The sequence below is a fragment of the Sander vitreus genome, chromosome 12 (assembly GCF_031162955.1).
Source record: "Sander vitreus isolate 19-12246 chromosome 12, sanVit1, whole genome shotgun sequence".
Lineage (NCBI taxonomy): Eukaryota > Metazoa > Chordata > Actinopteri > Perciformes > Percidae > Sander > Sander vitreus.
In genome coordinates, this window is record NC_135866.1 from 10,074,543 (window position 1) to 10,097,830 (window position 23,288).

Sequence of the window (23,288 nt, forward strand, 5' to 3'; positions counted from 1 at the left end):
AATAAGTGAAATCGTGAAAAAGGTGTAATTCTGAAACTTCCTAAAAACTGTCTTTTTGCATTGTATTTGATAAGCTCATGTTTTTTACATAAGATAAGGATCCTTTATTGTCATTATGTTTCCATGAATACAACAAAATTGCGAGTGCCCCTCCCAGCAGTGCTTGAAATAAAATGATATTGCACACAATTTAACTGTAAAGTCTTAGTTTGAAAAGTACCTAGGAAGTGCAGCCAGGTGTACAATATTTCCCTGTGAAATGTAATGGTGTAGAAGTATAAAATATAAATACACAAGTAAAGAACAACTACCTCAAAACAGTACACATGTACAGTACTTGAGAAAATGTACTTTTCACTGTGATAGGCTGTGACAGTAGTCCTGCATTAGCTCACTAGTCATTGAGTTACCTAGTATTTTACATCTGTGAAGCAAAGTGAACAATTTAACCCATTGCTAGGATAAAAAAAAAAAATCAGTAGGTAAGCAACTAGATAATTTAGTTTGACACATTTATCTGACAGCTTCTTTTGTGCTGTGTTGCCTTTTTAACCTGAAAAAATGGAAGTGATCTACAGAAACCTCGTCCTCAAATATTGCAAGCCTGTTGCTTTTTATGAAATGCAAATGTCTGCCAAGTTAGTTTGAGCTGATGTTAATCTACAGCCAACTTTACTGTATGTTCATTTCCTGCTGTGTGTGCACACTTCTGATGATCTGTGTGCGTGAGAAGTTTAATTCATTTGTTATTCAAGTGCTCATATTATGCTTTTTGGCTTTCTCCCTTTCCTTTATTGTGTTATATATCTTTTTTGTGCATGTTGTAGGTTTACAAATTGAAAAAGCCCAAACTCCACCCCAAAGGGACTTACCATCTTCCAAAGAAAACACTGTTCACAAACTGCTCCAGCTCTATTGTAGTCCAGCCTTTACTTCCGTGACAAACGTGCGTCACTTTGCGTCACTTTGTAACACGTTTTAGTGCTCGCCTAGCTGCTAGTGTAGCACGCCCTCAAACCAAGCTAGTTAGAGCGGAGGCCTGAAGAGTTCAAGTAGTTGTATCGCCATGTCCAGGAGACATGACATTTTTGCAGAATGAAAACGTATGAAAGACAAATTTGTTAACATTTAAATAACTTACCACTCTGAAACGTCTTGCTCCAGTCTAGGTTGCGAAGCTGGTTCGGGTTGTTCTGCCTGTGTTTCGGGGTCAGACTCGGGTTTGAACACGAGCCAAAGCCATGAAGCGGGTTTGTTTTGGATCACACTAGCATGCTTGTCAGGGCCCGCCCTACTCTACTTCTGACTGGCTAGTAGTCCTTAGCAGTAGTCCTGTGCATGTGCGACTCAGGTGTGACTCCGAACAAAGATAGGATAGAAGTGTGATGCCTCACTCTGTAGCTAAAACAGAGAGCTCAACACACAGGGTGAAAAGAGGAGCTGCATCAATGTGTAGTACGACAAAAATATGTTGTTTTTTGAAAATTAAACCATGTAAATCTATTCTGGTACAACCTCTAAATACAATTATGAACCTGAAAACGAGCACAATATCAGGTCTTTAAAAGGTATTTCCTTTTTTCACTAAAATAAAGAAATGAAGCCCATCTGTTCATTCAGTAATAATCATTACGATGGCATTTATTGTATGAAATTGGAGTAATCTGCAGTAATAGTTAGGAGTTGGCGATAGTTCTAGTTCTAGTAAAATCCAGTCATCTCTAATGAAAGTGCTCTGGAGTTGTAGCTGCATGCACTGACAGTTACAGCTACTGCAGATGGTCATTAGGAAAACAAAGTAAGCATTGCTAGACTCATTGAAGCAACCCTTTCTTCACATAGGACCTGAATAGTCCTTAGATTGAATTTGGTAATCTGACCTTTCATCTCTGTGGTTGTAGGGACACTTGAGGCTCATTGGCTGGTCTGAGGAACGGATTACCAAATACCAGCCTACAGTATGTATGGCTGATTCAACTTGGCTGCAGACACAAAAAGCCCTCTCTGCTCTCCGCTCCACAGCCTAGAAAACATGCGGCAGGAAGAGGGGAAACAGCTCTCCCCAGCAAAACAAACTTACTGGAAACCCTACCCATTACCCAAACAACTGGACTGAGATGTTTTTTATTCACGTGGGCCATCGTTACTTATTTAACACTACTAACCAAGGTGTTTAAGACTATCCTTATACGAACAGTAAACATTTAAAACCTGCAACTCTTTATCGTTTCTTGTAAACAAGTGTCTATGTGTCATCTATGATATCTAAAAACAAACAAACAAGAAAAGCCACAGGTTGTCTGACACAGTGGAAGGGCTGCAACTAATTATGTTGATTGTCGATTAGTAGGGCTGGGCAATATATCGATATTATATTGATATCGTGATATGCGACTAGATTTCGTCTTAGATTTTGGATATCGTGATATGACATAAGTGTTGTCTTTTCCTGGTTTTAAAGGCTGCGTTACAGTAAAGTGATGTACTTTTCTGAACTTCCCAGACTGTTCTAGCTGTTCTATTATTTGCCTTTTCCCCACTTAGACATTATGTCCACATTACTGATGATTATTTATCTAAAATCTAAGTGTGAAGATATTTTATGAAAGTACCAATTGTCAACCCTAGAATATCGCCACAATATCGATATCGAGGTATTTGGTCAAGAATATCGTGATATCTGATTTTCTCCCTATCACCCAGCCGTATCGATTAGTCTATGTTTTGTTTTTTAATTAATTGATTTGTGTATAAGATGTCCAAAAGCATTGGAAAGTATACATCACAAGTGCCAAGAGCCCATGGTGACGTGACAAGTCGTTTAAATGACTTTTTTTGTGTGCAAAAACCCCCCCAAATATAAAAACTAAGAAAAGCAGCAAATCGTCACATTAAGAGAAATGTTTTTGCTGTTCCTTCATATAACTACAGAAACGTCAATTCATTTGTTTTGTTGATTAATCAATTAATGGACTTGTTTCAACATCAAAATTGTTTACAGGGACAATCACAATCAAAGTACCCCAAAAATGTAGACACTTTATGTTATCAGCAGAGACAAGCACAGCACACAGCGTAACGTAAAATGCGTTTTGTATTAAGTATTAAGTCTTTCAAACTGACAGGTGGATGGCAGAACATTTTGTCCAAAGAGAGAATTACAATTACGGTAAGTCCATTTTTAGAAAAGGAAAAAAAAAAAATCTAGATAATACAGACACACATGGCTTGCCATTCACTGAACCACAATCCTAGTAGGCTAAAGTTACTCTGTTGTTCTTGTTGGACTAGTACCTCGAGAAACGGCCTGAGTCGGACCCTGAAACAACAGGTCTGATACAAGCTCGGCTTCCTGACAGTAAGATAGGAAGAGGCTCTTCTCACTTCGACACCAAATTAAACTAGATCGTTTACTGAAAACTGTTAAAAAGTTCTGATTGCCATCAAGACGCACTGCAGAGGAAGTAGGGCTCATCAGTTGGCACAGTCACAGGAGTTTTCTTAGGAAGGCACTTGACATGGGGTCGTGGCGTTCCCCATGCAGCGACAGCAATGCACTAAGGTCCTTGTTTGTGCACACTGAGGAGGGACACCGTCAGCTAAGTGCAATTCCATGATAAATCCACTTTCACCAGACAAAAACATTTAGTCGTAACACAACTCCACCACAGTCCACAGCTTCAAATACAGTATCTTAGTGGGCGGGGGTCTGCGCCTCTTGGATCACACTTGACCTTTTGGGGAAATAAATTGTGTTGATCTGATTTGAGTAACCTGTGCAAGGCTAGAGTGGTGATTGATACGTTTATGAGCGGTTTTAAGCGCTTTCAGGCCCCCTGTTCTCAGCCAAAAAGACCTTAGAAGTGACCAATCCCAGCTCTGCCTGGATTTAGCATAACCCCACCACCCCTAAAACAGATATGGACCGGGCCTAGAAGATGTAACAGTACAACTCAACAAATAAAACCACAAAAAAACAATAACCAGAAAACAGGTGTCTCTTAGGTTTCACAATAAGACATTCCCATTGAGGCACATTTCCAGAGAAGTGTCATATACAAAGCTATATTAAAAAAATCCCAAAACATTCAAGTACTTTGTCATGTAAACACTTTTCCAGGCTATAATACACAATGGATTATTGTCGTCGTTGATTTGTGTTTGTGCGCAACAATAAGACAACAGTGTGAGGAGAGAGAATAGCTTCGCAAAAAGCCTGCAGGACAAGTTAGAAGCTCAAATTCAGCCCGGATGCACTGTTTTCTGTAGGTTGTTGTTTTTGCTAGAGCAGGACACATGAGCAGCACTGGTCGCCACCACTGGGAACAGTTGAATAGTTCATCTGTCTGACTATTTCCGCAAACAGTTCGTCGACTGATCCTTTATTTTTGGCTGAAGTTTCCATAAACGGGCAGTTCCACTCCTGGGCCAGCGCCTTGCCTTCCCCGGAAGACACCTCTCTCTCCCCCTCCAGGTCCACCTTGTTTCCCACCAGGATCATGGGCACCCTCTCGTATCTCTTCACCCGGATGATCTGGTCTCTCATCGGCTTGATGTCCTGGAAGCTCTGCTGGTTCACCAGGCTGTAAACCAAAATAAAGCCCTGGCCGTTCTTGATATACAGGTCTCGCATGGAGGCGAACTGCTCGGTCCCCGCCGTGTCCAGGATCTCCAGCACCGACGGGGACGAGTCCACCTCGATCTCCTTCCGGTAGAAATCCTCTATCGTGGGGTCGTACTTCTCGATGAAGGAGCCCGTCACGAACTGGACCGTCAGCGCGGATTTCCCGACTCCACCCGAGCCCAAAACAACCACTTTGTACTCCCTCATGGCAGACACCTCCTTTTTTTTCCGCGACGAAGCCTGCTCGCTCTCGCTCTCTCTCGCTCTCTCTCGCTCTCTCTCTCTCTCCCCCTCTCTCTCCCTCTCTCCCACCCGCTGACCAGCCCCGATGTTTTCAAAGCGAGCAGGCTGGGAAGGCTGCCCTCTCGCTCGGATAGGAGTCAAATCCTCCTCGCCTGCTCTGTGACGGCCGCGACGGAGTGCAGATCCGAGGAGAATGGCCGCTCCTGGACATTAGCGTGGCAAATTAAAGCACATTTTGATCGCACTGCATTGTGCAACGGGGCTGGGAAGCGTGATCGCTTCTCCGCTCTTGCATGGCGTTTCCTGCCCACATCCTCAGCAGCGCGTCAAAAGCCGAGGCTCAGTTCCGTTTTCTTAAAGGAGCCGTCACCCGAAACCTCAGCCAGAGCCATCAGATGTTCTCATCAGATGACCAGACAGACACTGCAGGCCGTGCATGTCTGTGGCCTATAGTCCGCATGACCTCTGCCCTCTGCCCTCATGTACACAAAGGCATTGCTCTCAACAAGAGGCTCTTCAGCTGTCTGTAATTAGGATTATACATGCACATGCGTGTGCTAATAAGGTCATTCATTAGCCATTTTACATATGTCATCTTACTTACCCCATTACCTCATTACCCCCCCCCCCCTCAATGGGCCAGTGGTGGAGGAAGTACGGACATCTTTTACTTGTGTAAAAGCAGCAATCCTACAGTGTAAACATACTTAGTTACAAATAAAAGCCCTGCATTCAACACTTTTGTCAAGTTTAGTACAAAAGTATCAGCATCAACATTTGTATCAGCATCACTCAGTAAATAAAAGTAGCCTACTCATTATGCAGAATGTCTAATTTCAGAATCAAATATGATAATATAATAAATATATGTATATATACAGTGGGGAGAACAAGTATTTGATACACTGCCGATTTTGCAGGTTTTCCCACTTACAAAGCATGTAGAAGTCTGTAATTTTTATCATAGGTACTCTTCAACTCTGAGTGACTGAATCTAAAACAAAAATCCAGAAAATCACATTGTATGATTTTTAAGTAATTAATTTGCATTTTATTGCATGACATAAGTATTTGACACATCAGAAAAGCAGAACTTAATATTTGGTACAGAAACCTTTGTTTACAATTACAGAGATCATACGTTTCCTGTAGTTCTTGACCAGGTTTGCACACACTGCAGCAGGGATTTGGCCCACTCCTCCATACAGACCTTCTCCAGATCCTCCAGGTTTTCGGGGCTCAATGCTCTTACTGAGGGAAGGAGGTTGTTGGCCAAGATCTCGCAATACATGGCCCCATCCATCCTCCCCTCAATACGGTGCAGTCGTCCTGTCACCTTTGCAGAAAAGCATCCCCAAAGAATGATGTTTCCACCTCCATGCTTCACGGTTGGGATGGTGTTCTTGGGGTTGTACTCATCCTTCTTCTTCCTCCAAACACGGTGAGTGGAGTTTAGACCAAAAAGCTCTATTTTTGTCTCATCAGACCACATGACCTTCTCCCATTCCTCCGCTGGATCATCCAGATGGTCATTGGCAAACTTCAGACGGGCCTGGACATGCGCTGGCTTGAGTAGGGGGACCTTGCGTGCGCTGCAGGATTTTAATCCTTGATAGTGTGTTACTAATGGTTTTCTTTGAGACTGTGGTCCCAGCTCTCTTCAGGTCATTGACCAGGTCCTGCCGTGTAGTTCTGGGCTGATCCCTCACCTTCCTCATGATCATTGATGCTCCACAAGGTGAGATCTTGCATGGAGCCCCAGACCGAGGGAGATTGACCGTCATCTTGAACTTCTTCCATTTTCTAATAATTGCGCCAACAGTTGTTGTCTTCTCACCAAGCTGCTTGCCTATTGTCCTGTAGCCTTGGTCAGGTCTACAGTTTTATCCCTGATGTCCTTACACAGCTCTCTGGTCTTGGCCATTGTGGAGAGGTTGGAGTCTGTTTGATTGAGTGTGTGGACAGGTGTCTTTTATACAGGTAACAAGTTCAAACAGGTGCAGTTAATACAGGTAATGAGTGGAGAACAGGAGGGCTTCTTAAAGAAAAACTAACAGGTCTGTGAGAGCCGGAATTCTTTCTGGTTGGTAGGTGATCAAATACTTATGTCATGCAATAAAATGCAAATTAATTATTTAAAAATCATCAAAAGCTGTCATGAAAGTACAATATTGGCTTCCAAAATGTAGTGGTGTAGAAGTATAAAGTAGCATAACATGAAAATACTCAAATAAAGTACAAGTACCTTAAAGCTCATAAAGTACAAGTACCTTAAAGCTCATACTGAAGTATAGTACTTTATTAAATGCACTCTGAAGTCCACCACTGCCTGTACATGAGTAAAAGCAGCAATACTGCAATATGCAAGTAATGCATTACAAGTAAAAGGCCTACATTTAAAATGTCTAGATAAAAGTAACAAAAGTAGTACTCATAATGCATGCATGGCCCTGGTACTGTAAGCATTATACTACACTATACTATTGGATTATTATTACAAAATATCACAGGATAAAGAATATTGTTTTTTTTCCTTACTAACATGAAAATGTAGCCCCAAATCTAATCACATGATTCTCCTCTATAGCAGGAACCACATTTATTGGTGTTGATGTGTTGTGATAATCTGATTAGATCATCTTTACCTTAGTTATTTATTTATAGCGTCAATACAGAGGTTGCAATCTTAATCAAATTGTACTTGATACAATGACAGTAAAGATATTTTATTCTATGACACATAGCAACATAATATCCTGCCAACAGGCACCGTGGTAGAAACGATAATAAAAAGTTTAGCCCGGAAAGGTAGCATGTTTCTGAAGATAAATATTATTATTAGAATATTAAGATTTAGCTTTTGTGTAACTGCTTGCATTAGAAAACCTGTCAATGACCCAATGTCTCTTATTCTTGGTCTCCCTGCTAGATATGTAGTGTTAAAAAACCAGAGACTCTTCTGTATTCTTACATACGCAGCTAGGAGGAAGAATATATTATTGCAGTGGATTAGCATAAAGTGGTGTTTGATTTAGTACCTATGGAATACCTGACATGTGTGATTCATTCCAAATCAAACCAATTTTATAAAGTTGGGGAACCTTATCTGAATTATTTGGACCGCATTGAATTTTCTGAAAGGTCATAATGTGTATGTTTTCTTTCTTTATTCATTCATTTTTATTGTATTGTATGTGTGTAGCTGAGCCGATGTTGTATTCTGGTGTTGTGTTTTTGGATGTGTGTGTTTGTTTGAAGTATGGTTGCGTGCTAAATGTCATGGATCCATTTTGTACTTATTGTAAAAATGAAAAACAATAAACTTATTTAAAAAAGAAAAGAAAAAAAAGAGAAAACCTGTCAATCAATTTGGGATTGAAAGCAGGTTCCTGTGTTTTAATTTTTGGGGGGCGAGACCTTTGTTCACATCTGGATTACAGCAAACACAAGTCACTGTATGAATAAGATAACCATGCCTTCTGAGCCGTATACACTCTCTCCAAAAGATGGAAAAGAGGGAAATAAACCCTCTGATGTCATCAACATGTTACATGTTCAAATACAACACAATGGTAGGCATGGTGTGAGTTCATGTGGCCTTCACCTGTTTTATTATCACGTCTGACCCAGATAAAGCACACGTCATGAAAATTGCCCTGAGCATGATTCATTTAATTAAAAATAATATCAGTCTCTGTGGAGCTGCTCCAGTCTTGCTGACATTGAACCCCCAAGGTTGAAGTTCAGAAACAATTTTGAATACACTCTCCTAGATTATCCCATGCACATATGTTATGCCAAAATATAATGGGAAAACACTTGCATGTTGATCTGCAGTACATAACAGATAGCAGGGGTGTTTTTCAGCAACAGGGCATCAATGTTTACGTGTTAATACATATTAGGTTGAATGTGAGAACTTTAAAACATTCACTGAAATGTGCCTATGTGTTAACTTGACTCACACACCCAGTACACACAGAGTCAGTGAACACACACCTGTTGCATGAGCAAATCAAATATTGTTTTATTCAGATTTCAGATTCAGAGTCAATTATGGCAACAACAAAATGTTCATCAACAGATCTGAAGACAGAATAGTACATTATTGTGTGGCAACTGTTAGCAAATACATAATTGATGGTTGCACTTACAAGTAAAAAGCAGTCAAAGCGTACACGTGCCCCCAGCAGGGAAGAGAAGCCATGGTTCCAGCCAGGAGACTGAACATCTGGTTTTTTGAGGAAAAAATGGTGCTTTGGTTCTGTAGCAACTAAACTCAGCAGCCTCGAGTCAGACACATGTTGACCAGTGACTGTTACATTCATTTCAAAGACTAATTTGCCAAATAAGCATTTGGTATGGTGAGCCCTCACCTGCTGAGTGCACAGCTCTGATAGCAGGAGCAACTTCCTGTGAGTCAGTGTCGACTGTAATTATACGGCTATGAGAACGTTCTGCATCTGGGGTGGATGAGTGCTAATATTTATCATTCTTTAAATAACATGTTTGCTTGGAAAATATTTTTTTTAATCACACAAGAGTAAGATGACTTGTTTTTTTTTTTGAAGTATTATTTCTCCCCACTGTGGTTGTTATCTACTTTGAAAAACAAACAAACATATTACTGTGTATTCTGTAATCTGAATGTGTTATCTGTCTTTACATAACTACGCAGTTTATTTTGTTTACATGTTTGTACTTTTACATGCAGTCAAATCAAACTATTATAGAATACAATTTTTTGAAAGTTTTATGTATCAAGTGTACCATGGGAGCAGCAATACTGCATGACCAAGTCTATAACAAATGATATATGGATATTATTGGATATGTCATCCCACAGGAGGGGTGGAGTTAGCATGACATGGGGAAATCTATTCCCCTTCGACATTCCCTGGCAATACTACCGATAAAATAAGACAAAAAGCGCATAGCTTTCTCTGAATGCGTTGGCCAAGAAACTAGTGCCCTTCTTTGCAAGCAATATTTTTTTTTAGCTGGTCTTCTAATTTAAGAATTTAAATTAATCTAACAAAATTCCTTATAATTATAGATCTTTTTTTATTCAAAATAATATCTCAATATGATACACATTTTTTTCTCTGTTCATTTGACTATATACAGAAGTGCAAAAAGTCAACCTTCGTCCCTTAGGTTAGAACTCATCATCTGCAGCATTTCTGACCTCTCCAGTCTGGAAAAGTCTTTGCTTTCTCGCTCCTAATCTCACTATCCACCAAACTTCCAGAGACCCGTCAATCTCACTGCTCGTTTTGGCCTGACATTCAGGGCAAACTTAAGAAATATTCAAACATAAGTACATATCTTTTTGAAATGGATACAGTAGAAAATAATTTTTACTCTAAAACATGGACAATCTATTTTTCAATACAATATATTTTCAAACATGATCGCGACATGGTACAAGGAAAATTGAAGTTGGTTAAAAGATTAGTCTTTTTTTTTTTGTCTGCTCAGAGATGCTGCAGTGGCAGCAAACTAATTGATCTCATTCCTTGTATCAAAAAAGTCTTTCATCAACAAAATTAACTGATAATGTAACATCATCTGAAAAAGGCATCCAGCTATATGGATGAAATGGATATTTAAAACTGACTCAACACATTATCATTTATATGGTTTGAAAAAGTTATGAATGTCATACTATCTCAAAATCTACAACGGCTATATCAATGTTGTCAAGTAATATATAGTAAGGCAAAAAAAAAAGAAAAGAAATCTACAACTACATACCTCAAATAGATTCAAATCCTTAAGTAGTACATAACACAGAAGTTCAATGAAATTTAAGAGAGTAATTGTTACTTTTACATCGAGAGAAAGAACAAAAAAACGATCATAAGCGACATGTGAGAGAACTATAAAATATCATTGGTGTTCTTTACCTGCATGGTGATTGACATGTGATTGGGCTGGGACCCAGTAATTGTAATCTAAGGCTTTGTTAGGTACATTACAATCGGTAAAGACACACTACACACCTCTGTGAAAACAGAAAAGGGATGTGATCTTAACAATTGACAGATGTGGTGGAACATGATGAACATGGTTCCTTAACTAAGCCTCTTGAGAGATGCTTCTGTAACCCTTTGTGAATATGATTGAGAATAAAACTGTGCTTTGGTGTCTGTAGTCAGATCTACAAGTGACTGAGAACCTTCATGTTTTGTTTGGAAATGCAAAAGTGTTGTATTTCCTCAAAAGCCAAAGTTCACTTAGGATGAGTTGTGACAATCAAAACAGGGCGACCAGACAAACATCAATCAAGTGCACATGTGGTTTAAATGACCTAATAGACCTCTGGGTCCAGTTGTTTTAAAATTCCCATCAGTACGTGGCTCAACAGTGCTCCTTGGAGAAGCTTTAGAGTCGCCCCTCTTTGAAAGAGGGAGAACAAGGTAACGCAATGCCAATTAAAGCTACACCCTCCACGCTTTAGAGTCAACAATAGACTTGAGCAACAATGTAATCCCAACACACAAAAACAACACTAGTCTAAGAAAAGAGGCATGACCAACTTTGGAGAAAAAAAACCCTACATTTTTGATTTTAAAAGAAAAAAAACATCACAATTAGAAACACAAATTTGGCGGGAACCCCACTTCTAAAATGAATTAATTAGAGAAATCAAAAGTAAAAAAACAAAAACAAAAAAAAAAACACTCACAATGGAGATTTTGAAAACGAAACAATACAAAAAAGAGCCATACAAAACTTTAACCTTTGGTAAACAAATAACACTGCTGAGATAACACTCTGGTTTTAGCTGTATGGCCTTGATGGCACATGACAAGGTGAGGAAAGCTAGCCTGGCTGTGCTTTCAAGGTACACAGGTATGTTGGTTTACCAAGAACATTCATACGTCCAAGACCCTCATTTACAAGTAGCCGTAAAAACACAATACTGTACATATGCCTAATTCTTTTGGCGAATAAAATTCCTGTTTAAATCATTGTGCCTTTCAGATTTCAATTGAAATTCAAGGTGCATGTTTGCATTACACTTGTAAACTATGAAATATGGCTATCAATTATAAAATAAAAAAATAAAGCAGAGGAAATAAAAAATTTAAAAAAGGGATGAAAAAACTGGATGTTGCTTTTATGCAACCATGCCTTTGACCTTGTGTGCGCATGGTAATGATATTAGGTAGAACAAATTGAGTGCTATGATTTAGTCGGGCGCAGGGGTGTAATGTGAACGTTTCCCACAGAGGGAGAGACACACTGACCCCGGCACCAAGATATCCTCTTCTCTCGGCTCGACGTTGAATTTGACAACAAATTCTTCTTGACATTGATATGTGGGAAGATGGCACAGATCATGTGTTGCACCGCTGATGTTTACACGTGCGATGAGACCATCGTTGTGGACCGGCTAAGAGATGGCAGACCCTCCTTGTCCCATTGTTTGACATTCTGAAGGCTATGTACATAAAGGCTGAACTCTTTTGGCTTGGACGGTGCCAGCACACATTCATTTGATCTGTAAGACATGACGGATTTCACTTGAGAAAAAAAACTACTGAAATAGTTGCTAGTCTATGTGCACACATATTCAAGTCAATCTTAAACCAGAGCTACAATGATTCACTCCAAATAAACAAACGTTGTAATGAATAGAAAGAGTATGAGGATTGAAATAGGAACTCACTGTTCTTGAGAGGAACTACATTTGAGTCAAGTACTTGTGACTACTCAGATGATCTGCAGATATTATTGGAATCTGGGGGGGGGAGAAAACAGACAGGGATCAAATGAAGCATCCCAAACCGAAACCCCCCCCCCCACTCAAAGCGGAACACAGATCAACACATTTTAACCACATCCTCTCACATTGAGACAAGTTCAAATACTGAAAAAAAGGACAAAGATAACAAAATAGACAAAGCAATTTGGCTCGAGTTTCAGTTGTGACATGTCAATAACAATCCAGACACTTCTGGTTAAGGGAAGGGAGAGATGAGGGGGGCAGAGGGAAACTGTCAGTGAGGTGGCTCCCCCATGCAAATCTAAGTCCTCCATGTTGTTGACCTGCACACCTCAATAAAATGCAGAACACTGGTCCTGGATCAAGACTGCTAACATGATGATTAATCCTACATTTTCACTTGTATTATAAAATTGTACAATGTAACTGACTGCCTTGAACAGAACTGAAAGCAGAATGTTGCAAATCCTTTTTTAGAACTTTTCTGACTTTAATAATGAATATGCCCATCTTCTAAACACGAGAAACATGGTAGAGCATTGCTTTACAAGCTGGAAGCAGCAGCGAAACACCCCCAAAAAAAGCCAAGCACCAAAGGGCACAGATAGCAACTTTTGCACAAGCTGTGCGAAGGTCGCTCTAAAGAGTTTTAATAAAACCACCTTATACATACCAATTGCATGTATTCGTTGGTAGTCAACTTTGATAAGGAAGAGTCCTCAAAATGGGAAAGGACAAAAATCGAGGTTACAATGAGGACAAACATTAAAATACAATACAGTATGTTTTTTTTTCTCCAGAAAGACAGATAGATCTAAGAAACGTATGAATATTGTGGTTAGAGTTTAAACTTGTCACAGTATGATATGTGTACACATGTTGGACTCTAGTGTAGGCCAACAAGAGGGAGTACCGCCTTTTACCCAACCCACCACTCGCTGTAAGACACAAGCATCCCCAGATCAAGAGAGAGAGAGAGAGAGAGAGAGAGAGAGAGAGACTGATAGAGAGAGAGAGAGAGAGAGAGAGAGAGAGAGAGAGAGAGAGAGAGAGCGAGAGACTGATAGAGAGAGAGAGAGAGACTGATAGAGACTGATAGAGAACGAGAGAGAGAGACTGATAGAGAGAGAGAGAGAGAGAGAGAGAGAGAGAGAGAGAGAGAGAGAGAGAGAGACAGAGAGACAGACTGAGGTGGTAGAGGTGCAAACCTGATTGGTGGAGGCAGTTGCGAAGGGGTTTGTGGCAGATGTGTTGGCTGCAGTGGCTGGAGTACCACCGTGCATCATGGGAACTTTTTTTGGAGGAAAAATCATGTAAGCAAAAATACATAGAGGAGCAGTGTAGCCACATACACACCAGGCAAATGAGGGTAGGAGAAGGAGAGAGAGGGGGAGTCAGAAGAGAGGGTTTCGATTGAACTAGTTCCCTTTCTTCCCTCTGCCAATGCTGATAAGAGGCCTTGTGATTTGAGAACTTGATGTGACACAGTGTAGCTGCAGCAGCGGTGACTTACTTCTGGATTTGTGTGTATAAATAAATAAAATGCTGTACTTTAATAATACTGTACTTTCTTGGTAAACACCAGATGAGAGCACACTTTAAAACAGTTCTACAAGGAAATAACACAAGTCTTTAAGGCAGAGGAGATAAGGGAAAGGTTGTAATTGAACTCCCTCTGTTTTTTTTATTAATAAAAAAAAGGAAAGAAAAGAATTTCAATATGTGTCAGATTAGACCAGCCAAAAGCCAAGTTTAGAGTGGGCATGATAATGAGAGTGGCCAAGCAATATATAGTAGGTGTACACATGAAATTAACAAAATAGAGGTCAGTGAAATTGATTATGAACAACAACAGCTGACACAGAGGTAATAAACAACATTAAAATGTCACAATATTTGTCTTTCCTTATGTGGACTCTTGCTTATGCTTCAAATCACAAAAATGTATCTTCACGCAACTAAAACAGTGACTCTCAGGTCACCAAAATCTCATCACAAAGTGGCCATAGATTCAATACAGTAGATTTCACAGGATGGGTTCATTTTGATGACGTGCGAGTCACAGACTGACATGAGGTTACAGACAACTGAAGAAGGAAAGCTGGAACCTACCAACGCCGCCTGTAGGTGTCATGCACAATATTGAGCCTGCCCATCATGCAGTGCAACAGGAAGTGGATTGGATAGGGAAGAGAAATCAAAACAGCCCATCACAAGGTTTGTTAGAGTGAGGGGAGAGATAAGGTGGGAAAAAAAAAGGTTAATATCTCTTGGACACAGTCATCAGCGATTGGAACAGGCAAAGTGGTGACAGCATCACATCTTTTTTTTAATCAAATGAGAGTGTGAATCTAAACTTTTTGTCTACAGTGCATTGCATATGAATGTGTAATACAACAAGAGTGATAGTGCGGTTATGATTGTAACTATCGAGTATTAAACATTACATACACACTCTAGACAGGAGTGAGGAGAACAGCAGATGTGTACAGAAGCCAGACTCTGTGGCCTGCTGTTTGTTACCATTAACCAACCCATCCAGCCCCGTCCTTACCAGCCCCAGCCAAAGCCCCGGCAATGGTTTCTCATCAAAACATGAGTAATCCCACCATGGACACTACAATCTAACAAACTAGTAAACCAAGTTATGTCCTTTCTCCTACAAACATCCATGCCTTCCTCATTCAGCCTACATGTACTAGGAGGAGCAGGTAGCTACTGTATGTGTTTTATTAAAGCAATTAGTAGGCAGAAAGACATTCTAACCCATTCTTAACAACTAGTGGCCATGCAATGCCATACAAAGCATAATGCACACATTTGTTAAAGCATTCTTAGCTTTTCAATTGCACTTTGAGAAATGTTCAACCCTTTCTGGCCTCTAATGAAATCTAGAGTTGTTTTTTTTTTATATTATGCTATGTGTACGACTTTCTTTGTAAGTTCCCTCTATCTGAAGACATAAAAGTTAATGTATAGTCCACAACCAGTCTGCTCTGTCCTGCAATCTACTACCTTTCCCAACCCCAGACAAACAGGAGCCAGGTTAGACCGATCCAGGCCTCCTCTGGGTGGTCAGAGCATTAGTGGAGGTTGCTTTGGGAGCCATACCTGATGGGAGGAAAGCAGCCTGCTGCTGAAACTGCATGCTGGCCAGGGCCTGTTGGTACTGGAGCATGCTGGTGTTAAACATGGCAGTAGCCCCGTTGGCCTTCTCCAGGGCTGCCCGCTTGGGCATTTGAGCCATGACATTAGGGGCGATGCCCTGCCCAGCCAGATGGAGGGAGGTCAGTGAAAATTGAAATAAAAATAAGATATAGAAAGAGCGAGAGAGAGAGAGAGAGAGAGAGAGAGAGAGAGAGAGAGAGCGAGAGAGGGTGTGTTGAAGAGAGGCCAAAACGGGAAAGAAAACAAAAAAGGTACATACGTTAGAGGACATCATATAAACAGCATCACAACATCCTTGTGTGTACAACAACAACAAAGACAATATCATCATCATATCATCAGTAGCAAGCAAGCAGCAGTCTGACACAAGTACTACACAAGCAGGAGCATGGTGCTTACTGGAGCTACTGGCTAACAAGCATATTTATTATATTTCATCAAGAAGCTTACTTGGATTATTAACTTTGTACTCCTACGCCTGACTAAATGCAACATGAGCAAGCAATAACAATTAAAACAATAAGGCTGCTAACAGGAGGTGGAACAGGTAGGAAGCACAGAGAGAGGGAGGCTGCACTGCTAGCTCCATGATAAACTGTGTAAGCCATGTTTAAGTGATGGTTCACTCTCAGACAAATGTCAAAAATGGTCTCAGGCCAAGGGACACGAGTCGGCTGTTTAAAGCTACTTTTCTGGTGTGAATATTTACACCATAAAATGCTCTGAATGTGGATTTTGTCTTGGCATGAGGCCATCCTTGAGATCTGAATATCTGTGACAAGATTTGATGAAGGAGTGAACTATCATTTGAACCGTAATCATCTGTTATGGTGTTCCTCTTAGCCCCACCCTTATCCATCTGACATGCACTAGTAACACAGACATGCAAACATTTAATTGAGCTACTCCACACAACACTGACCACTGACTTGGACGTAAGCCTGAAGCCATGCCACCATTTACAGAAGCTCTACTTCCCTAGCCCTTGCTAACTTTTGTTAAACAGGCGACAGGTGATAAATTGATTGTGGCTCCTTATCACAAATTCCACATTTGAATTTGTGTTTGAGGTGATTTCTACACGAAAGAAGATAGGTGTTTAGTGTTGGATGCAACCTGAACCCAGAAAGCCACAATCATTTTATCACAGGCAATAATGACAGATCAACAGGAGGAAAAGACAGACATTGCACTGAGACGACAACAAAAATAGCTAGGTATATTTGGTTAAAAACACTGCTCTACAACAAAGCCACATGCCAAGCTAAAAGGTGAAAGGTCATAGTACCAGGTCAAAGGTTGCGTCGAGGGGTCGCTTCAGTGATTTGACAGCCGACTGAGTCTTAATTAGCAGGCAGCGAGCACATGATGGCAATGGGCCAATGGGGTTCAAGCGCATTAACATAAACCAGCAAGCAGAGGTGCATCATGGGGGCAGCAGTGCAGTTTGGGTATAGGTGAGAAAAAAACAAATAAAAAAACAAATCATTGGAATGCAATATACAAGGGGATAACAGGACTAAGGCATGCACAGTGTGGACACTAGCTCTACTGCTCAACAGTTAAATGGTCATCAATAATCTATGACAGCTACCAATCTACATTAGTTATTGTCACACAACGATAGATGAATATAGCGATGAGAATATTATTCAGTCATTTCTTTAGGGTGGGTCTCTGAGGTATCGTATCGGACAGAAAATTACATTTAAGCACAATTCACAGGTTTCTGTTTCACTGTGCACATTGTAGTCAGTGTCAGATTCGGCCCAAAGCTCTCAGCCTCGCTATGTCAATAAGAGCATGTACAGTAGAAAACACTGTGGCTGTACTATTGTTCACAGGTGCTATTACTGTGAGACAGCACAATATTTCCTTTTTGATAATGTCAAGAGGAAGAGAAGTAATAGATAGGAAGTACAGAAACAATGGTGTCACAAATAAGACCAGGCCATCAGAGAGAGAGAGAGAGAGAGAGAGAGAGAGAGAGAGAGAGAGAGAGAGGAACTCGCTCTCTGCTTGTGGTACGGGATGAAATGAACAAGGAACTAGACAATCTTTTTTTATTAAATCAGGAAGGAAAAAGAGCTTAATGCACTCATTGAGAATAATGTACCATTGTCCGATCCTTCTTCATATCATCCCGTTCTGAGCAGATTTTACCCAAACCACCTAACACCTACACATTTGACCTGGCAAAAGCAGAACTCAAAAAGCTACAGGAAGGTGAGACATTTTCAAAAACATGAATGTGAATATGAGCCACAGAACAAATTCCCCGCTGGGTAATTGAAGTTCTAGTAAATAGCCCTGCTGTAAAATTAAAGAACTTCCCCAAAATTGCACCTGTAAGCCTGTTACTGTATGTAGGTGTGAATGAGTGTGACCACGCTTGTACAGACTGCTCACCATGGCCGCGGCGGCTGTGGCCTGGTTCACCTGGTGCTGGGCAGCTTTAATTTTGGCCTGCAGATGGGCCGGCGGGTGGAAGTACTTGCACTTTTCCCGAGAGCAGCGACCCTTGATGTAGTCCATGCACACGGTGACGGTGTTGTCGTTGGTGTCGATCATGGTGCTGTCTGAGGGGTGGGCGAAGCGACAGTCGGTCTCCCCCCGAGAGCAGTTGCCCCTCTGATATTCCCGACACACCTGAAAAAACAAAAAGAGGACAGAGATCATGAAAAGACGTGGAGTTACCTATAGGTACCTAGAAATTCATGTGGGTACAACACAAAGAACAGTCCCAAAGAACATTTCCTGCTCGGTGCATTTGTGTCTTTAGGTAGAATATATCAAGTATGACTCACCAAGCCTTTACTCTGTCATTATAGAGAGTGTGTAGTTAGATTTAGCTTAAAAATGCGTGAGACCTGCAGTTCAATAAACAGATTAAAATGCTTTGCAAGGTAATATTCCTCCTGCTGTGTCAAGTCATTTTCTAGGCCTTCCTCTCTACAATATCCTTTCACACCAAACACAAGATCTGTACAGATTATGCAGCGTACTTCCTGTCTAATTGGAACCGTTAGATGTCGAGTTCCTGTCCTTGTTAGTGAATAACTATTACACAGAGGAAGGTGCTGAAGCTTTAGCACAATAAACCTAGAATGTTAACGGTTTTCTTTATGAAGAACTGTATTGTGTTTGTTGGAGCGTGAGTCTCTGCCATTTTTTAAAGTCTATATGTGAGACACCAGAGGGCAGCACTTTCTTGTGTGTGTCATGAATGAACACATGGGTATTACTTATCTTCAACTCACTCTGCTTTTCTGCAGTGTGTCAGCAGTGTATGTTTGAACTTAGATAAATGAGTACTCCAGAAAGACAATAAAGGTAACAGTTGCATTTCTACTTGACTTTTTAATTTCACCGACGCGACAGAATAGAGGAAACGCATTGTACAACATGTTTGCTCCACGAAACACACAAAACTGCTTTTGGATGACCTTGCATTTCTAGGCCTATTGTGTGGTTTTGCGATTCCTTTTTCTCTCAAAATCATTAGGCTTATTTCTAGACTCAACAATCACACCCTCCAGCCGCGCTAGAGGAAGAAGACACAGTAGCCTTGATAGACCAGAATGCAACGCTGCAGCAAAACCTGGTATAATTTTTAAAAGGGCTGTTGCTGTTGCTATACTATAACTGGTGCTGTGGAAACAATTCCTGCTCTTTCTACTCAAGTTAATATTCAACAGTCACATCTCTGGTGCTTGTCTAATGGTATTTTGTGAATTACAAAGCAACTCTTGGAATGCACTCGGCATCATAAGCTGATGAAAAACTACGCTTTATGATTTTCGAACTTCTCTTTTGCATAATGGAGCCTGCTTATAATATCACAATTCAGTTTTAGGAACAGTTAATGCAAGTCCAATAAAGGGGGCCATTACTCTTACAGTATGCTTGTAAAACCACTTGTTAAAAATGCGTGTCTTGTTTACAAGCTCATTATCATACTGGGAGACTCCACCCCGACTAAGAAACACACTTCATGAAGTAGAGTTTTCCTGGTACTCTTAGGGAGGAGTGGGTTGATTCTATGCTGCATATAATCTGGAGAAAAAACAGGTTCTAATCATCAGTGTGTCTGTTACCTCAAGTCTATCTGTTCTCAGCAGTTTCTGGGCTGCAGCAGCGGCAGAGTTGGGGCCTTGGTTGACGTTGGGGCTGGAGGCCATGAGGACAGGGGTGCTGGACATTATCTCTTGGGGCATCAGGCCTGGTGACATAGGGCTCAGGTAGGGATTAAAGGCTGCGGCTGCAGCTGCTGCTGCACTGGCGTTGGAGGCCATGCCTGGCGACATCGAGAACATGGGCTGGAAGAGAGCCAAATAAAAGCAGAATGAAATGACTGTGGAGAAAATGTACACATAAACCACAACTGTGGGTTTTTTGTATGGGGAAAAAACAGAGAGGGACTGACGGAAAGACAAATCAAAAGACTGAAAAAGCCACGCAGACAGTGAAGGAGCTGTATATGTGTGAGCTTTTACATGTATGTGGTCTCACCGTGGGCAGCAGCTGTGGTGTGTTCATACGTGTGTGTCCTCTCACCATAGGTGGTAGCTGCGTGGCAGGCATCATGGCGTTGGCGAGCTGCATCTGTTGGGCGAGCATGGCCATGTTCTTCTGCTGGATCAAGTTGTTCCTGCCATTGATCTCCAGCTGGGTCTTTAGGTGGGCAGGAGGATGCAGGTACTTGCAGTTCTCCCTGGAACAACGGCCCTAAAGTTGGCACGCAGAGGTGACAAAATGGAACAACAGAGTCAGAATGACCCATTTACTGCAGGTTTGGCTGCATTCACATCGGAAATATGGTAACCGTACACTTTATGGGCATGTTGAAACTACCAGTGCTAAGTTCTTGTGGGAGTATCTTGGATTCAAACTGATAATGTTTGTACGTTTGTAAAGTTTACTTGTGGCTTTGTGCTTGTGGCATGGCTCTATGGATGGCAACGCTGGTCTGTATTTCAGTCCAACATTCATGATTCTTAGACGATGAATCCTAATGACTTCCGATCCCATGACTTTTCCTCTGGTGCGACCATGAGGTTGACATTTGTGGTTAATGTCTCAACAACTATTGGATAGATTGCTACAGACATTCATGTTTCCCTCAGTATGAACTGTAATAACTTTGTTGAACCACTGACCTTTCATTTCATACCATTATCTGGCCAAAATTTCAAGTTTTCGAATACTTTGGTATTAAATAGCAGCAAAACTAATGGGATTCCCATTAGCGCTAATTAGCATGGCAACATGCTAAACTAAGATGGCGAACATTTTAAACATACAGTACTTGCTATACATCAGCATGTTACCATAGTCACAGTGAACATGTTGCCATGTTGACGTTAGCATTTAGCTCAAGGCACCGTTGTTCCAAAGTACATGGCATGGCTGTAGACTCTTAGTCTTGTTATGATCTTTTGTACTCCCAATAGTCTGTGCTTCCCCTCAATGCAGACTAATTAAAATAGTATACTGAGCATTAACAAATTACAATGTGAATATGGCAGATAACAAGCAGGTTTGTTTTTGGTTACGTGCAACATCATCACATCAAAAAGGGTGTAAATGCTCAATGTCAGACACTCAAATTCTCATTAGGTCTGGGCTAAGTTCAGCACTAATTGTTAACGGCTTGCTATTTCTGCAGGGACATGTGTATGTGTGTGCGTGTGTGTGTGTGTGTGTGTTTGTTAGCCCCAGGAGGTAATGACAGACAGTGTGGTGCTGCTCTCCAGAGTATTGACATATATATAATGGCCAACAGACCCCGTTGCTCTGGACTGAGACCAGTGAAGGATATTAGAAGCACTGCTCTGGTAGCTGTGCCAAGAGAAATCTCAATCATTCTGAATCTTGCAGAGACGGAGAGTGTAGGTATATGTAGGGAGATAACATAGGCTTAGGCTAATTATTGCTAACTAAAATGCTAGTTAACATTAGTAATTAAACTTAAATAGCTAATGTGAGTCGAAACTGCCTGCGAGCTTCTCCTGTACTGTACGGTAATTCCTCTACTGTGCGACAGTAAGTTGCGTGGTTATGACACAATCATTAGCCTATTTTTACAAAAAGTCTGCTACGGCGCCATAACGTGAGATACAAGGTAATGGAGCCTTTTATACATTGTTGTGTTTCTTTAGAAATAAAAACAATGGACAAATAGAGTCTTTAAACTCTTCAGATGTAAAGTTATTCGCTGTCAAAGTGGCGTCAAAATGAATGGCAGTCAGTGGAACGCTAACGGGAGGTGATGGCTTGTTAGCATCAAAATGGCGCCATAGGAGCTACGCATTCCGAGGAGAAGCTTACCCCCTTGCTCCAGAGCTCCATCTCAGCTACATGTCTAACTAATGCTATAAATACTGTCCACTCATATGATCCGTATATATTGTATCAGCAGTCATCCGGAGGTCACACATCAAAGTCTTCAAATAAGACAGGGATCCCTTTTTGTTGCCTGCTGTGAGTATCCAATTTTACCTTTAGTCTGGAGAGGAGTCTAAGAAAAAGTCTGACACACGCACATTCTCATGCAAGCAAGAATGCAAACACATCAATGCATGCACGTCGGGGTCATGTTCGGATAACAGGTGGCAGATACACGTCACACAAACATAAGACAAACGCACGCACAAACACGTCCACAGTTTAAGAAAGCTGTGTATTTACTTTCAGTCCTGCGGCACAGCTGAGCTGACTGTGGCAGCTTGTGCTGACAGAGCTGTCCCCAATGGGATTCATCTCTATACCCCGTCATGACTTCATTCCTCTTTCTCTCATCTCCTTCCCTTTCGCTGACACTGGAGCCCCGGACAGGTGCGAGGGAAAGGGGTGGGGGATAAGGAGCAGAGAGGGGGACACTTAAATAGCAGGGGGGCCTCTTTAAGATTTTTTGTTTAGTCCACTTGTCAAGTTGTCATCTCAAGTTCTCATTGGATCTCCTTTTAAAGGGATTTCTTAAAGACTGTGTTGCATCAGTACAGAATGCATGGAGTGGGACTACAGCCATGTCTCTTCTATTCTGCGTCCCTGTTCTCTTTGTTACTGCCTCAGTAACAGAAGGGAGCACATGGATTATGGTCCATATAATAAAATCTTGAGTGAAGAGCTAACTGACGCAACATATTATATATGATATTTATGTCTTTTAAAATAAGTTAAGATTGGCTGAAATACTGTAGATGAAAAAGTGCATAAAGTGAAGCATGAGATATTTTCCTTTTGACGTAAAGACAAAAGCACACGCAAACACATAGAGCCATAAAAACGGCAATTGTAATGGATTTAATAACCTCCCATAATATGTGTGATACACCTTCAGTGCATCAAAGATACAAGCAAAAAAGGAATATGTCACAGTTTTTGTATAGTATGGAATAAAAGTGTTTGTATAACTTTATATTCATTTCCAAGGGCAATTTAGGGACAATGATTGATTGATTAATTAATTAAAGGAAATTTGAACAAAAGCATAACTTTCCATGCCGAGGGGTGAAG

At 40.9% G+C, this 23,288-nt stretch overlaps 2 protein-coding genes across 24 annotated transcripts in view; both read right to left on the minus strand.

Annotated features, from left to right (window-relative positions):
* Positions 1 to 4,270: 4,270 nt before the first annotated feature.
* Positions 4,271 to 5,180, minus strand: LOC144526302 (ras-related protein Rap-2b-like). The gene has a single exon (XM_078263705.1). The coding sequence runs from the start codon at positions 4,829 to 4,831 to the stop codon at positions 4,283 to 4,285; it is 549 nt and encodes a 182-aa protein (XP_078119831.1). The 5' UTR covers positions 4,832 to 5,180; the 3' UTR covers positions 4,271 to 4,282.
* Positions 5,181 to 8,869: 3,689 nt separating this feature from the next.
* The window catches only part of mbnl1 (muscleblind-like splicing regulator 1), a 48,183-nt gene continuing 33,764 nt past the window's right edge, over positions 8,870 to 23,288 (minus strand). For 7 of the 23 annotated variants that reach the window (XM_078263685.1, XM_078263683.1, XM_078263682.1 and 4 more), the window contains 10 exons: positions 20,283 to 20,498; positions 19,868 to 20,089; positions 18,180 to 18,419; positions 17,059 to 17,112; positions 15,714 to 15,867; positions 14,715 to 14,750; positions 13,811 to 13,893; positions 13,276 to 13,320; positions 12,546 to 12,617; positions 8,870 to 12,377 (listed from right to left, as the gene is read on the minus strand). In XM_078263685.1, the coding sequence (XP_078119811.1) occupies positions 12,561 to 12,617; positions 13,276 to 13,320; positions 13,811 to 13,893; positions 14,715 to 14,750; positions 15,714 to 15,867; positions 17,059 to 17,112; positions 18,180 to 18,419; positions 19,868 to 20,089; positions 20,283 to 20,498 (1,107 nt within the window). In that variant the 3' untranslated portion in view covers positions 8,870 to 12,377; positions 12,546 to 12,560. The remainder of the gene's footprint in view (positions 12,378 to 12,545; positions 12,618 to 13,275; positions 13,321 to 13,810; positions 13,894 to 14,714; positions 14,751 to 15,713; positions 15,868 to 17,058; positions 17,113 to 18,179; positions 18,420 to 19,867; positions 20,090 to 20,282; positions 20,499 to 23,288) is intronic. The other 16 variants (XM_078263692.1, XM_078263690.1, XM_078263697.1 and 13 more) reach the window with 12 other exon arrangements.